Source organism: Papio anubis, chromosome 20, assembly GCF_008728515.1.
Source record: "Papio anubis isolate 15944 chromosome 20, Panubis1.0, whole genome shotgun sequence".
NCBI classification, from domain to species: domain Eukaryota; kingdom Metazoa; phylum Chordata; class Mammalia; order Primates; family Cercopithecidae; genus Papio; species Papio anubis.
Window position 1 is genome coordinate 8,972,100 of NC_044995.1, and position 15,851 is coordinate 8,987,950.

General features: G+C 52.0%; 2 protein-coding genes across 9 annotated transcripts; both read left to right on the forward strand.

Annotated features, from left to right (window-relative positions):
* Positions 1-361: 361 nt before the first annotated feature.
* On the forward strand, positions 362-4,227 carry TSEN34 (tRNA splicing endonuclease subunit 34). 7 transcript variants are annotated; one of them, XM_009195278.4, is made up of 5 exons: positions 362-736; positions 1,899-2,145; positions 2,261-2,504; positions 2,656-2,913; positions 3,736-4,227. In XM_009195278.4, the coding sequence occupies exons 2-5, from the start codon at positions 1,903-1,905 to the stop codon at positions 3,921-3,923; spliced, it is 933 nt and encodes a 310-aa protein (XP_009193542.1). In that variant the 5' UTR covers positions 362-736; positions 1,899-1,902; the 3' UTR covers positions 3,924-4,227. The 7 variants fall into 7 exon arrangements, with proteins under 7 accessions (XP_009193542.1, XP_009193544.1, XP_009193541.1 ...); XM_009195280.3 differs by lacking the exon at positions 362-736 and adding an exon at positions 804-898; XM_009195277.4 differs by lacking the exon at positions 362-736 and adding an exon at positions 842-1,024.
* A 4,694-nt stretch (positions 4,228-8,921) lies between these two features.
* RPS9 (ribosomal protein S9) lies at positions 8,922-15,814 on the forward strand. Of its 2 annotated transcripts, XM_031659000.1 has the most exons (5): positions 8,922-9,076; positions 9,348-9,469; positions 9,696-9,818; positions 14,458-14,644; positions 15,566-15,814. In XM_031659000.1, the coding sequence occupies exons 2-5, from the start codon at positions 9,373-9,375 to the stop codon at positions 15,741-15,743; spliced, it is 585 nt and encodes a 194-aa protein (XP_031514860.1). In that variant the 5' UTR covers positions 8,922-9,076; positions 9,348-9,372; the 3' UTR covers positions 15,744-15,814. The 2 variants fall into 2 exon arrangements, with proteins under 2 accessions (XP_031514860.1, NP_001162349.1); NM_001168878.1 differs by lacking the exon at positions 8,922-9,076 and having other exon boundaries at positions 9,373-9,469; positions 15,566-15,743.
* Positions 15,815-15,851: the final 37 nt, after the last annotated feature.

Genomic DNA, 15,851 nt, shown 5'->3' on the forward strand with positions numbered 1-15,851 from the left:
CCCGCGCCGCCTGCTCCTTCTGGGCGCCCGCTGGGCCGCGCGGATCGGGGCGGGGATGAGGCCATGGTCAGGGTCCCGGGCGAGCAGGGAAGGAGCCCCAGAGCAGGCGACCGGAGCTCGATTCGGCAACGGGACTCGAGTCCAGGTCCACACCGGGCTCCGAGCCCCGAGAACGTGAAGGGGCGGGGCTTCGGGCTCGGAACAAGGAGGAGCCAAAAGCTTTGGACCCGAAGGGAGACAGACGGGATCCGGAAAGGAGGCGGGGTCTGGAGCTCGGCGTGAGGGATGAGGATCGGTCTCCGTTCGGGTTCCTTCGGGCACAATCGGGAGCTTGAGTTCACGGGAGGCGGGGCCACAAACTTCGGCTCACTTCGGAGATAGTCGAGAACGGAGCGCTGGAGCTACTGTGGGCGGGGCCACATGTTTCGGCTTTCTTCGGAGATAGTCGAGTCCTTAGTGTCACTGTTCCGATGTGGGCGGGACCACAGACTCGGCCGGATGTGGGTGGGGCCATAAGCTTCGGTTTACTTCGTAGATAGTTGGGTACAAGGGACGCTAGGATGATAGGCGGAGTCAACAGGTTCGCCAGATACCGATGAGGATTTACAAGGGGGCGGGGCGAAAGCGGCTTGCCCTCAAAGGGGCGGAACCCCGAGGGCCGGCGTGCGCCTAGGGGACGGGGCCAGGGTGACGAGCCTCAAGTTCCCAAGCTGAGGAGAGGAAGCGGCAGAGGGAGGTGCGCTCGGTGGGGCGGGGCCAAGGTGGTCACCGCGGGAGGAGGGCGGGGCTTCGAGCCCGCGAGGGGCGGGTCCTGACTCCCCCCGGCGCTGACGGGGCGGGATGACGAAGTTGACGAGAGGGTAGGCAAGAGCGGGTGGAGGAAGGAGCGCGTGGCGCGGTGCGTAGTGGGTGGCTCCGCCTCGACTGCGAGTTAGTGTTTATGAGGTGACTCGCTGGTTCTGTCGGTGGACCGTGGGACATTCTGAAGGGAAGCAAGGAGGCGGACTGAGCGCTCCCAAGTGGGGTGAGCCCGCCCGAGCGGAGAGTGGACGGCGGGTGCCCAGGGGGCGGGGCTTTCGGCTATGGGGTTCGGTCGTCGGGCGGGAACTCCCCGTCGGGGGTGCGCTGGCGCTCGGAGGGGGCGGGGCCACAGCCTGCGGGACTGCTGGGAGCCGATGACGCCCGAACGCCGAACCTCAGGCGTCCAGCAGGAGGCGGGGCTACGGATTCGGGCGAGCCGAGAACCCCCGAACGCCAAATTGCTCGCGTTCGAGAAGGGGGCGGGGCTGCGGATTCGGTGAAGCCAAGGACGCCCGACCGCCGCACTTCTTGTTCGAGAAGGGGGCAGGGTTTTGTGCTGTGGGAGTCTGAGAGCTTGTAGGCCCGAAAGCCGAATCACAGTGGTTCGGAAAGAGGAGGAGCCAAGGCCGGAGCGTCCCGAAGTGGGTGTGGCCTTGGCAGTGCCTTAGCCTCGAGAGCTTCTTACCCCTGATGGAAGCACCCGAAGGGGGACGCCCACTTTGCAAGAGGGTGGTGCCAAAATGGACCTTTGTAAGGGGGCGTGTCGCCGCGCTTGGGGAGGTTTGTTTTTGAGACTCCAAGGCGCAATGGTAGGTACGGCAGTGTGGGCACAAAGCGGGTGCCGACTGCAGGGTCACAAGGGTAGAGCAGGGCCCCGGGGGCGCGGCGAGGGGCGAGGGCCGCGGGGCCTGGCGGGATCGCCCTGGGGTGGGGCCTGGCGCTCCGGCCCAGCAGGTGGTGAACGGCGGCTGAGCGAGGCCCCGCCCCCTGAGACCTAGGGGCGGGTCTTCGCCAAGACCCCGGGGGCTTTGCTTGTGCTCCGGTGGCCCGCGGCGCGCAGCCGTTTCGGTAACTGCTTTGCTTCCCGGCTCCCGCAGGAGGATGCTGGTGGTGGAGGTGGCGAACGGTCGCTCCCTGGTGTGGGGAGCCGAGGCGGTGCAGGCCCTCCGGGAGCGCCTGGGTGTGGGGGGCCGCACGGTAGGCGCCCTGCCCCGCGGGCCCCGCCAGAACTCGCGCCTGGGCCTCCCGCTGCTGCTGATGCCCGAAGAGGCGCGGCTCTTGGCCGAGATCGGCGCCGTGACTCTGGTTAGCGCCCCGCGCCCAGACCCTCAGCACCACAGCCTGGTAAGGGGGCGTGGCTCGAACGCCTGGGTTCGGTGGGAGCGGGACTTGGGAGTCAGGATTCCTGGTTTCCGAAGGGACCGTAAGCTTGGAGGTTCCAGCGACGTGTGCTTCTCAGGCCCTGACAGCCTTCAAGCGCCAGCAAGAGGAGAGCTTCCAGGAGCAGAGCGCCTTGGCAGCTGAGGCCCGGGAGACCCGTCGTCAGGAGCTCCTGGAGAAGATTACGGAGGGCCAGGCTGCCAAGAAGCAGAAACTAGAACAGGCTTCAGGGGCCAGCTCGAGCCAGGAGGCCGGCTCGAGCCAGGCTGCCAAAGAGAACGAGACCAGTGATGGCCAGGCTTCGGGAGAGCAGGAGGAAGCCGGTGAGTATGGGAGGTGGAGTCCACGAACCACGGGAAGGAGAGGAGAGATCTTTTGGAAATTTTAGCTGGGAATCCAGTGCCTGGGTCTCCCTGAGGGTGAGAAGACTTTGCCCCTTGGATTTACCAAACTCTTCTCTGTACTCCCCACCAGGTCCCTCCTCTTCCCAAGCAGAGCCTTCAAATGGGGTAGCCCCCTTGCCCAGATCTGCTCTCCTTGTCCAGCTGGCCACTGCCAGGCCTCGACCTGTCAAGGCCAGGCCCCTGGACTGGCGTGTCCAGTCTAAAGACTGGCCCCACGCCGGCCGCCCTGCCCATGAGCTGCGCTACAGCATTTACAGAGACCTGTGGGAGAGAGGCTTCTTCCTCAGTGCGGCTGGCAAGTTCGGAGGTGACTTCCTGGTCTATCCTGGTGAGTTTGGGTTGGGGCCTCTGGTTGCTGTGCCTTTCCATACGATCCCAATGTATTCTGCGTTTTTTTTTTTTTCTTTCTTTTTTTTTTGTCTTAATAGAGATAGGGTCTCTATTGTTGCTCAGGCTGGTCCCGTTTCCTGGGCTCAAGCAGTCCTCCCACCTCGGCCTCCCAAAGTGCTGGGATTACAGGCCCAGCTGCATTTTTTTTTTTTTTTTTGGTCTCACTTTCTCTTAGCCTCTGAAATTCATAGACGGACAGGAAACATTTTGGAGCTCCTGAACTCATTGGGAAAGCAGTTTAGCAACTTTTATTAAATGTTTACTGTGATCCAGAAGATTCGCTTAGAAGTAGTTAGACATCAGGCTGGGCGCCATGGCTCACGCCCGTAATCCCAGCACTTTGGGAGGCTGAGACAGGTGGATCACCTGAGGTCAGGAGTTTGAGACCAGCCTGGCCAACATGGTGAAACCCCGTCTCTACTAAAAATACTAAAACTAGCTGGGTGTGGTGGGTAGGCGCCTGTATTTCCAGCTACTCGGGAGGCTGAGGCAGGAGAATCACTTGAACCCGGGGGGCAGAGGTTGCAGTGAGCTGAGATCGTGCCATTGCACTCCAGCCTGGGGAACAAGAGCGAGACTTCGTCTCAAAAAAAAAAAAAAAAAAAAAGTCTAGAGCGGAATAGTTGGGTCCAAGAGCATCTGTTTTAGAGTATCCATAGTGATTGCTGAAATGATCTCAAATCTCCTCCCAGTGGTCGTTCCTGTGGCATCCAGCCCTCTGCCATTGGTCACTGCTTCAGTGCTTCTCTCCCTCCCCCAGGTGACCCCCTCCGCTTCCATGCCCACTACATCGCTCAGTGCTGGGCCCCGGAGGACCCCATCCCACTCCAGGACCTGGTTGCTGCTGGGCGCCTTGGAACCAGCGTCAGAAAGACCCTGCTCCTCTGTTCTCCGCAGCCTGATGGTAAGGTGGTCTACACCTCCCTGCAATGGGCCAGCCTGCAGTGAACTCCAAGACCTAGGGGGACATGGCTGTGTCTGCAGCAAGAGCCTTTCTAGATGTTCCCCGGCTCTTCTCTGGGAGTCTAGAACATCCTCCTACCTTTCTCTGCGGTTAGTTTTTGATTCCAGGTTTTCGAACACTACATCCTTTTTATGTTCTTCCTTGTTTGAAAGCACTTATTGGCTGTGTTTTTGTAGTTACCTGTTTTCACACTGTGAGCTTCCTGAGAATGGGGCCTGGGTTTGATTCATCTGTTTTCTACAGGGTTTAAGTCTCAGGAGATCTCAATAAACTTGTTATATAAATGTTCATGATTTGAATGTTTATGACAAACTGGAACCGGTGGATAGTCTCATCTGCATATACAGATGAGAAAAAGGCCTGGAGGAGGGGGAATGACTTGCCCAAAGTCACACAGTTAGTAAATAGCAGGCCTGGCCTTTCAAAATTGGTTTTCCTCACTCCTAAATCTGCACTCTTTCTACCGCACTAAACTTCCTTTTGAAAAGATTTCTACAAAATTTCCCAGATGCATACAAAGGTTATAAATAAAAATATAGGCTGGGCATGATGGCCCACACCTGTAATCCCACAGAACTTTTGGAGGCCAAGGCAGGAGGATCGCTTGAGTCCAGGAGTTTGAGACCAGCTCTGGCAACACTGTAATACCCATCTCTACAAAAAATAATTTTAAAAAAATTAGGGATCCCTTGAGCCTGGGAAGTTGAGGCTGCTGTGAGCTGTGATTGCACCACTGCACTCCAGCCTGGGAGACAGAGCAAGATCCTGTCTCAAAAATCTACATGTATATATATGTGTGTATATATGTAAATACACACACGTACGTGTGTGTATAGATATGTGTGTGTGTATATATATCATGAAAGGAAATGAGTATTGTAATTTCAGGAGTTCAGAGCATGGGGAGAGTGTCAGGAAGGACTCTGGAAGGCATTCTGCTTTTTCATGGCCTGGGTAGTGGTTGAGAATTTTTTTGATACTATACATTTATATTTTAGATTCTTTTTTTGGATTTGTTATATTCTGCAATTTTTATAAAAGCTAAAACACATGTATATGTATAAAATATGCACTTACGAAATCATTTATCCATGTTTTTGCTTAAGAAAGTACTAGAACACTACCACTATTCCAATAATTACACCTTTATCTTATCAATATGCAGTTTTATTTTGTCACGTTTGTCAGTGTAATACATTCACATGGTGAGGCCGGGCGCAGGGCTTACAATCCCAGCACTTTGGGAGGCCGAGGCGGGCAGATCACGAGGAGGTCGGAGTTCGACACCATCCTGGCCAACATGGTGAAACCCCGCCTCTACTAAAAATGCAAAAATTAGCCGGGCGTGGTGGCGGGTGCCTGTAATCCTAGCTACTCGGCAGGCTGAGGCAGGAGAATTGCTTGAACTCGGGAGGCAGAGGTTGCAGTGAGCCGAGATCGTGCTACTGCACTCCAGTCTGGGCGACAGAGCTAGACTCTGTCTCAAAAAAACAAAAACAAACAAAAAAGACATTCACATGGTAAAGTTCTGGGGCTGAAAGTCTCCACTGCTAGTTCTTCAATTTCTTCCCCCCATGTTTCTTTTTTTTTTTTTTTTTTTTTTTTTTTTTTGAGACGGAGTCTCGCTCTGTAGCCCAGGCTGGAGTGCAGTGGCCGGATCTCAGCTCACTGCAAGCTCCGCCTCCCGGGTTCACGCCATTCTCCGGCCTCAGCCTCCCGAGTAGCTGGGACTACAGGCGCCCGCCATCTCGCCCGGCTATTTTTTGTATTTCTTAGTAGAGACGGGGTTTCACTGTGTTCGCCAGGATGGTCTCGATCTCCTGACCTCGTGATCCGCCCATCTCGGCCTCCCAAAGTGCTGGGATTACAGGCTTGAGCCACCGCGCCCGGCCCCCATGTTTCATTCATTCTCTTTTTTGTGTGAATTGAGCAGGCTCTAGAACCAGAATAGGTTTAGAGAGACTCCCATCTCCCCTCTTTCTTGCCATTCCCAGTAAACAGACTCATAGAATCTCAATTTCCTTTCAGTTTAGATTAATTTAAAATATGATACTGGGCCAGGCGTGGTGGCTCACGCCTGTAATCCCAGCACTTTGGGAGGCTGTGGTAGGCAGATCACCTGAGGTCAGGAATTTGAGACCAGCCTGGCCAACATGGTAAAATCCCATCTCTACTAAAAATACAAAAAAAAATTAGCTGGGCGTGGTGGTGCACACCTGTACTCCTAGCTACTCAGGAGCCTAAGGCAGGAGAATCACCTGAACCCAGGAGGCAGAGGTTGCAGTGAGCCAAGATCGTGCCACTGTACTCCAGCCTGGGCAAGAAGAGCTAAACTCCATCTCAAAAAAAAAAGACAAGACAGTAACCCCTGCCTGGCCAATACTCTCTTTGTGCCTGCTTCATAAGTGGGTTTGTATGTCTATTCTCCACCCTTTCTCCTGTCTACAACAAAGTACTTAGAAGTCTCATTACCTCTGTCAGGAGTCTTCGCTCTGAAATGTTCCTCATTTAAAACCCTTGTGGCTGGGTGTGGTGGCTCAGACCTGTAATCCTAGCAGTTTGGGAGGCCAAGGTGGGAAGATCAGTTGAGCTCAGGAGTTTGAGACCAGCCTGGGCTGAACATAGTGAGACCTCATCTTGTCTCTATTTAAAAACAAAAAAACTTTTGTGACTGGTGTCCCCACATGTTGTCAGTCAACAAATTCTATAGGTGCCATGTTCAAAGCACTGTGGATCCACAGTTTGGCCCCACCCTCCACCTTCACTACCAGCATCTTAGAAAAACCGAACCATGGCTCATTTGATCTTGATAGCTTCCTAACTCATGCCCTGCCTGCTATTCTTGCCCCTCTATTGTCTGTTTTCAACAGAGCAGCCAGAATCATCATATTAAAAGTTAAGTCAGACCATGTCACAGCTCTGTCTAAAACTCGCCTGGAGTTTTCCATCTCAGAGTGAAACCCAAAGGTCCAACTTTGCAGCTTCCTCATGAACTGACCATGTGCATCTTCTTCCTTGCTTATTATTATTATTTGTTTTTGAGACAGAGTCTTGCTCTGTTGCCCAGGCTGGAGTGCAGTAGCACAATCTCGGCCCACTGCAGCCTCTGCCTCCTGGGTTCAAGCGATTCTCCCACCTCAGCCTCCCAAGTACCTGGGATTACAGGCGCCGGCCACGGTGTCAGGCTAATTTTTTGTATTTTAGTAGAGACAGGGTTTCATAATAATTGCCCAGGCTCGAACTCCTGAGCTCAGGCAATCCACCCACCTCAACCTCCCAGAGTGCTAGGATTATAGGCATGAGCCACCGCCCCCCCGGCCAGCTTTGTTCCTCTTTACTGCTGAATATTCCATTTATGGACATAACTGCATTTTGTTTATCCATTCACCAGGTGATTGGCATTTGTTTCTAGTTACAGAATAATATACGCGTGTTCAAGATACAAAAATGCATAAAATTTGGCCGGGCATGGTGGCTCACACCTGTAATCCCAGCACTTGGGGAGGCTGAGGCGAGTGGATCACTTGAGTCCAGGAGTTCAAGACCAGCCTGGGCAATATGGCAAAACCCCATCTCAAAACAAAGAAAACAAAACCCCATAAAACTGAGCAAGGTAGTTTGTAAGATATGGAAGTACAATGCAGATGACAATAATGACGATGATAGCTAACACTAGGCGCTTTATTTACGCCAGACACTTTCCTAAACAGTGGATAGACTCCCACTTAATCCTCACAAATAAGCCTATGAGGTAGGCACTACCATCATTCCCCGTTTTACAGAGGAGGACGCTGAGGCACAGATTGACTGAGAAACTTGTCGAAGGCACTGCAACTAGCAAGTGGTGACATGGCGTTTGAATCCAGGCATCCGAATGGTGCGGATGCGGTGGAAGAGAAAGGGGTGGGTAGGACAGCTTCCTGAGGGGATACTGACTGCCCAGGCAGCAGCGTAGGGAAGAGAACTGAAGAACAGGAGCTGTGGAGACAGATCATCGCATCCGGTGTGGACAGATGGGTATGCAAGCGGACAATAACCAGACTATATATAAAAAGAGAACTCTAGGTCAGGCGCGGTGGTTCACACCTGTAATCCCAGCACTTTAGGAGGCTGAGGCGGGTGGATCACTTGAAGTCAGGCGTTTGAGACCGGGCGTTCGAAACCCCGTCTCTACTAAAAACATAAAAATTAGCCGGGCATGGTGGTGGGCGCCTGTAGTGCCAGCTACTCGGGGCACGAGAATCGATTGAACCCGGGAAGCAGAGCTTGCAGTGAGCCGAGATCGCGCCACTGCACTCCAGCCTGGGTGACAAGAGGGAAACTCCGTCTCAAAAATAAATAAAAATAAATTAGTGATAATAGTACTAATACTCCTTAAGTGGGTATTGATAATAGTACCATGGGGGAGGGCAACTTCTCCGAGAGTGCTCCATAAGTATGTATTGAAGATTGAGTAAGTACATTTAAAATTCTTAGAACAGTATGTGGCACATAGAAAGCGTTCCATAATGCCACATTATTGTCAGTGACAGAAATAACCTCGGCTGGGCGCGGTGGCTCACGCCTGTAATCCCAGCACTTTGGGGGGCCAAGGCAGGAGGCTCTCGCGAGGCCAGGAGTTCAAGACCAGACTGGGCAACATGGCAAGACGCCGACTGTACCAAAAAGAAAAAAAAAAAAAGTTACCCGGGCTCGTGGCGTGTACTTGTAATCCCAGCTACTGGGGAGGAGGTGGGAGGATCGCTCAAGCCCGAGAGGTTGGTCGGGGCAGCAGTGAACCGAGATCACAACACTGCACTCCAGCTTGGGCTACAGAGCGAGACCCTGTCTCAGAAAGAAAGAGAAATACCACCGTCCAGGGACGGAGAAGGATGATTCTCCCCGCTTCTCAGGAGGAGAAGCGGAGAAGGATGATTCTCCCCGCTTCTCCTTGCACGGAAGAAACCGAGTCCTCCCAGGTTAGCACGCCGCTCTAGCCCAGCCTCACGTCTCTACTGCTTCTCAGCCAGCCAACGCCTCTTCTGATTGGCTCAGACGTGCCTGGTGCGTGATGACGTCACGACGCGCCGGCGTTACTATAAGAGCGTAGCCCGGTCGTTTGCGCGCCTCTTTGTCAGTGGCCGGGTCTTGCGCTTAGGTAAGATGTGGTGATGTCCTTTTTCGCTAGGGTTTGGGTTGGATGGTCACGCGGGCCTTCCAAGCTTCCATGAGTAAGCTAAAGGCGTTAGGGATTGGAGTAGGGTGGTTGAACGGGAGTACAACACGGTAGTGGGGGAGGATACTGGCGGTGAGAGCTTTGGAGGTTATTCTCGCGAGATCCAGTCCGGGCGCCGCAAGGTTTTGGCGTAGTTGTGGGACTGCGCAGGCGCCGCCCGGAGCTCTTAGGCTCACGCTTCCCTCCCGGGCAGGCGCAGACGGGTAAGCGGAGCCAACATGCCGGTGGCCCGGAGCTGGGTTTGTCGCAAAACTTACGTGACCCCGCGGAGACCCTTTGAGAAATCTCGTCTCGACCAAGAGTTGAAGCTGATCGGTGAGTGGCCAAGGCTTCTGGGAAGTGGTTCGGCTTCCGGGAGGAGGCGGGTAACACGTGGATGAAGGCGCCCACGTGCTTGATCTAGTCGGCCCTCTAAATTTGGTAGTCTTCGTGGCTTAGGAAGGTTCTGTGTATCCAAAGCTGCCAGGGTAGTTTTTGTACCAGTACGTGGGACTACACTTGTTCACTCCCTTACACTTGTCCACTCTCTTCTCCCCACCAGGCGAGTATGGGCTCCGGAACAAACGTGAGGTCTGGAGGGTCAAATTTACCCTGGCCAAGATCCGCAAGGCCGCCCGGGAACTGCTGACGCTTGATGAGAAGGACCCACGGCGTCTGTTCGAAGGTACGTGTGGGAGTCCACAGCAGAGCGATGGGGCGCAGGGCTAGTGAGGGGCATTCTCCGTTCTGCCGCCTCTGTTCCAGTGATGGGTTGTGTCATTGGACAAATGGAGCCAGCCTTTTAACCTAGTGTTTTAATAGCACTTGTGGAGTAGGAAAAGTGGAACTGGATGAAAGTCTTTGTCCTGTTTCTTAGGCGTGTGGCTTTTTTGCCCAGTTACTGGACCTTCAGTTTAGTAATGACCAGAGCTAAAGATAGGCCTGCACATTTGGGCACTTGTCTATATCTTTATATGGTATCTCAAAACAGTACTGCTTATGTGGCCTGTTTGCTGGTGGTGAGAGTAGACTAGGAAGTGGAATTTCTGGAATAAGTGATGGTGATAACAGGGTTTGCACGTTTGCTTGCTTTATTTTTAAAAAAATTTTTTTTGTTTTGTTTATTTTTTTGAGACAGTCTTGCTCTGTCGCCCAGGCTGGAGTGCAGTGGCTCAATTTCGGCTTACTGCAACCCCCGCCTCCTGGGTTCAAACAATATTCCTGTTTCAGCCTCCTAAGTAGCTGGTACTACAGACAGGCACACGCCACCACGCCCGGCTAATTTTACTTTTGATACGGAGTCTCGCTCAGTTGCCCAGGCTGGAGTGCAGTTGGTGCAGTCTCCGCTCACTGCAAACTCTGCCTCCCGGGTTCAAGCGATTTTCCAGTCTCAGCCTCCCAAGTAGCTGGGATCACAGGCTAATAATGTGCCACCACGCCCGGCTAATTTTGTATTATTAGTAGAGACGGGGTTTCACCATGTTGCCCAGGCTGGTGCTTGCTTTATTAAGCTGGTTAAGGACATGTAGATGGCATTGAACAAAGGCCTGAATAGGAGAAAATCTGTAAAATGTCTCAGGGAACAGCATTTCAGGTGATGACTTTAGAAGGGCATGCAGATCATATAGACTTAGGCTTACTTTAGTAATTGTGGTGGAACAGACATTAACATGAAAGTTGGTCATCTTAACCATTTTGTTTTAAAATCTGCTCTGAGATGCAGTGTTATTGGAGTGCTTTCTACAGCAGATTGGCATGACCAAGATTGGCATTAGTATATCCTGAGACGCTGCTTTTGCCTGAGTTTGGGTAGTCATGATTTGTGGTGAAAAGCAGTCTCTGCACCTGAGCCCTGACTGTGAGGCATGAGAGTGGTCATCCATATTAGGCATTGAGAAAGTCCTGGAGCATGCTTAGCCACAGATTATCGCAGTTTGACCCGGGCTTGCAGATGTTAGAAGAAGCTTTTTTTTTTTTTTTTTTTCTTTTTTTAAATAGGCACAGGATCTTGCATTGTTGCCCAGGATGGTTTCCAACTCCTGGCCTCAAGTGATCCTTCCGCCTCAGCCTTAAATAGTGCACCTGACCCTTTCATTCTTTTTGTCAATTTGTAGACCCCGTTGACAATCTCATGAAAGTGCTGGAGATCCCTCCCCCGTGGATACTGATACTGGGTGGGAGTTTCTCCCAGAGTCCTGTGGGGAGTGGGCTACAGCTGGCTCTGGTTTTAGGGAGGACTTTCTGAATATAGAGCCTAATCGAAATGAAACTTAGTCATGTGAGAAAGCGGTGCAGGTGTCTGAGGGATATTTGTGGTTTTCCAAGGCAGAAGTGAAAATTCCCAGGGGGTAGACAGCTGTTCAGGTAAGTACACTTTCTAGTAAATGAAACCCTCTAGCCTAGCCAGGGACGGGAAGGAGGAGCTTGGATGTTTGCTCTTTGGTGTAATCCTGCCTTGATTCAGATCCAGCCTTTCCCACTAACGTGTGACTGGCAAGATTTGGAGTCTCATCTGTTAAAAGACTGAACAGCCGCTAACATTTGGCTGGCAGTTAACCAACAGATAGAGGCCAGGCGCGGTGGCTCATGCCTGTAATCCCAGCACTTCGGGAGACTGAGGTGGTCCGATCACTTGAGGTCAGGAGTTGGAGACTAGCCTGGCCAACATGGTGAAATTCCATCTCTACTAAAAATACAAAAATTAGCCGGGCCTGGTGGTGGTCCTGTAATCTCAGCTACTCGAGAGGCTGAGGCAGGAGAATTGATCGAACCTGGGAGACGGAATCCGCGGCACTGTGCTCCAGCTTGGGTGACAGCGAGACTCCATCTCAAAACAAAAAAATCAGGAACTCTACCCTCAGCACAACTGTGAATAAATGTAGGAATCGTGTCCATTTTTCAGATCAGAAGTGAAGGCGTTGTAATACCTGCCTTGTATGACAAGGACCTGTTTCCCACTGAGGTCCTCCCTGGTTTGCATTTTTAAAGCATTTTAAATTCTCTTGGTGCATTGGCCCAGCGGAGCCCGTGTAACAGTACTCAGTAGCAGGACATGATTTTGTTGAAGGTGTAAGGTTTATTGTGCTGTTGAAAACTATTGTCTTCATACTTAAAGGTTTTGCCTGTGGTTGACTCTTCTGTTCTTTTTCAGGAGATAGATGGGTTAATCAATGTGGGTCGGGCGCGGTGGCTCACACCTGTAATTCCAGCACTTTGGGAGGCAAAGGCAGGTGGATCACCTGAGGTCGGAGTTCAAGACCAGCCTGAACAACGTGGCAAAATTAGCCGGGCATGGTGGTGTGTCCCTGTAATCCTAGGCTGAGTCAGGAGAATCCCAGGAAGCGGAGTTTGCAGTGAGCCGAGATCACCATTGTACTCCAGCCCGGGCAATGAGGGAAACTCCGTCTGAAAAATAATAAATGTGAAACACTTTCTTTTTAAATCATGGCTTTATTTTGCCTAATGGTGATGATCTCACTTTGTCTCCCAGGCTGGAGCACAGTGGCATGGTCGTGGCTCACTGCAACCTGGACCGCCTGTGCTTAAGTGATCCTCCTCAGCTCTAGTAGCTGGGACTGCAATCCCCCATGTACCACCATGCCTGGCTAATTTAGTTTTCCTTTTTTTTTTTTTTTTTGGTACAAATGGGGTCTCACTATGTTGCCCAGGCTGGTTTCAAACTTCTGGACTCAATCGATGCTCCTGCCTCAGCCTCCCAAAATACTGGTTTTATAGGGCAGGCATAAGGTACTGTGCCTGGCTGAAGTTTCTATTTTCTAATGTAAACACAAAAAGGCATGAAGTGTCCAAGGAGGTAAATGATCCCAAACTCATTTTCATTGCCTTTTGGACATGTTTTTGTATTTTGATATTCAGGTGTTTAAAAATCCTCTGATGTTGAGCATTAAAAAAGAGAACAAAAATTGAAGCCATAGTATGACACAGGATGCTGGAAAGGTACACAGCTGGTGTTTCCATTTTGATTCTATCTCCCTAGCTGTAACTGCTCCCTATTGGGAAGACTTTGGGTCCTCACAGTCAGCTGGCTTTCTTTCAAACTTCGCTTGGAGGGTGACAACAGTGCCAGGAATATCAGAGTGCCTGATGAATGTGGGTCTGTTTATTAAAGCTTGCTTGAAGTGTTTGCTATAACTGGTAAGAGGCACTTTTTATAAAAGTGCACATAATAAGGAAAAGAGTTTGAGGTGTTTACCCCAGTGTCAAGGGGCAGTTGATTTGCTGAACGCGCGTGGGATTATAGCAGTGAGTGGGATCCTACAGGAAGGCATTTGCCTTGAGGGAAGTGGGCAAGGGGAGTCCAGAGTATTAGCTAGAAGCCATGGCTTTGGACAGGGTAAGGAGCATGTCGTCCTGAGCCTGGGGTGTAGTAGCTGACATCTGTTGGATATTTTATGCAGTGTGTTGTTAGGTTATATACATACTGTGTATATTTTTAGTGGAAAATTTCATACAGAATAGTAAAATGAATGACATGTGCTTAGCTGGAAAAATTCTAGTGTTAGAAATTTCTTTTCTCTTCCTAAAAGGTGTAGGTACTGATATTTATGGCATAGGGAATGTGATTTAATCTCACATCTGGTTAATCAGAAGAGCTTTCTGGACTCAGGATATGAACTCTCAACCACTGTGCTTTGTTAACGGTGGTAGTAGCTTAATAGCAGCTGCACTTGGACTTTTGCAGACTGAGTCCTTGTAAGGAGATGATTTCCTTTACTGTTGCTAAGAATGTGGAGCGAGGGATGTTACACTCTTCAGATGAGGAGGCAGGTATATTTTGCCCTTCTATCACCTGCAGGTTACTATGGATGATGGCCTGACACCCATAGGGTGGTTTTGTGTGTGTGTGTGTGTTTGTGTGTGTGTGTGTGTGTGACAGGATCTAACTCTGTTTCCCAGGCTGGAGTGCAGTGGTCCCATCTCAGGTCACTGCAACCTCCGCCTCCAGGGTTCAAGCAATTTTCTTTCCTCAGTCTCCTGAATAGCTGGGATTACAGGCAGTGTGCCAACAGCCTGGCTAATTTTTTGTATTTTTAGTGGAGACAGGGTTTCGGCATGTTGGCCAGGTTGGTATCCTAACCTCAAGTGATCCATCTCAGACTCCCAAAGTGCTGGGATTACAGGCATGAGCCACCATGCCCAGCCCATAGGATAGTTTTGACAGTGATATGGGTCACAGTGACTGGTGCTAATACTACCTGTGTCTCACCACCGTGACATGGAGCTACGAAGAGGTGGAGCCAGAATTGAACCCAAGAAGCCTGAGGTCAGAAGGCTGAATCAGTGCTTCCTCCCACTCTTCCCAGGCAACGCCCTGCTGCGGCGGCTGGTCCGCATTGGGGTGCTGGATGAGGGCAAGATGAAGCTGGATTACATCCTGGGCCTGAAGATCGAGGATTTCTTAGAGAGACGCCTGCAGACCCAGGTCTTCAAGCTGGGCTTGGCCAAGTCCATCCACCATGCTCGCGTGCTGATCCGCCAGCGCCATATCAGGTACCACCTCTGATGGGCGCCCGAACCTTCCTCCACCTCCCCTCTGGTGGCTGCCCTCACTAAGCCTGCTGTCCTATCTCCTATGCAGCCCTCGGAAGTGATGGGTGTGAGCTCACCCAGAGGGTACAGATTGACCCTTGCACACAGCTCACCAGGGAGCTGGGGCAGCCTCATGCCCCAATAGCCCAGCGCAAGGGTCACTGCGGCTCTAGCCGTACACCTTGTGAAGGCCTCTGCCAGGCATGTGGGCAGCTGGACAGGTAACAGCTCTTGGTGTCCCCAGTGGAGGGAGAGAACCAGCCTCTCCTCGCTTGGGTGGTGGGTTCAGCTGTCTCCTGACTCGTTTATGAAGCTGATTCCAGACCCTAATCCATGACTGCTTTCTGGGTACTCAGTGTGCTCTTCTGTAACGTGGCACCATTGACGGGGAGGAGCTATACAGGAAGAGGGCAAGATGTTAGCATTTAGAATCTCCTCCCCAGCCCTTCACTAAGCCTGTGAGCCGCAGGCAGAGCGTCGTGTGTCAGCGTAGCCCCGGGTTGCTGTGCTGTTGTGGGCATTGCTGCCGCACGTGGTAATGCAGCTCAGTGTCAGGCGTGGGGTTCAGGATGCTTCAGACTCGGAACTTGGGCTCTTCTTCGGCCACCTCATTTGCTTTATGGTCTTAGGTGGGATACTTTTGAATTTCTCCTAGAAAATGTGGTTGAGAAACTCACCTGAAGCATTTTTGGGGGTTAAGGTGATACCCTCAAACCCTGGACTCACATGAGGCCCATAGGATCAGGAGCGCCCTTCCCACAGTGCCTCGGTGTCTGTGGCCATGGCAGCCTCATGGGGTGGGTGAAGAGGAGAGAGTGGTGCCTGAGCTGGGGTTAGCATCCGTTTCTCCTCCAGTCCACTTCACTTTGTCGCCTCTTCCAGGGTCCGCAAGCAGGTGGTGAATATCCCATCCTTCATCGTCCGCCTGGATTCCCAGAAGCACATCGACTTCTCCCTGCGCTCTCCCTATGGGGGTGGCCGCCCGGGCCGCGTGAAAAGGAAGAACGCCAAGAAGGGCCAGGGTGGGGCCGGGGCTGGAGACGACGAGGAGGAGGATTAAGCCCACCTTTCCCTCCTGGGCTGCTGGATTGTCTAGTTTTCCTGCCAAATAAACAGGATCAGCGCTTTACAGTTGGTGTGTGTGGGTGTCTCCTTGACTCTCCCCTGC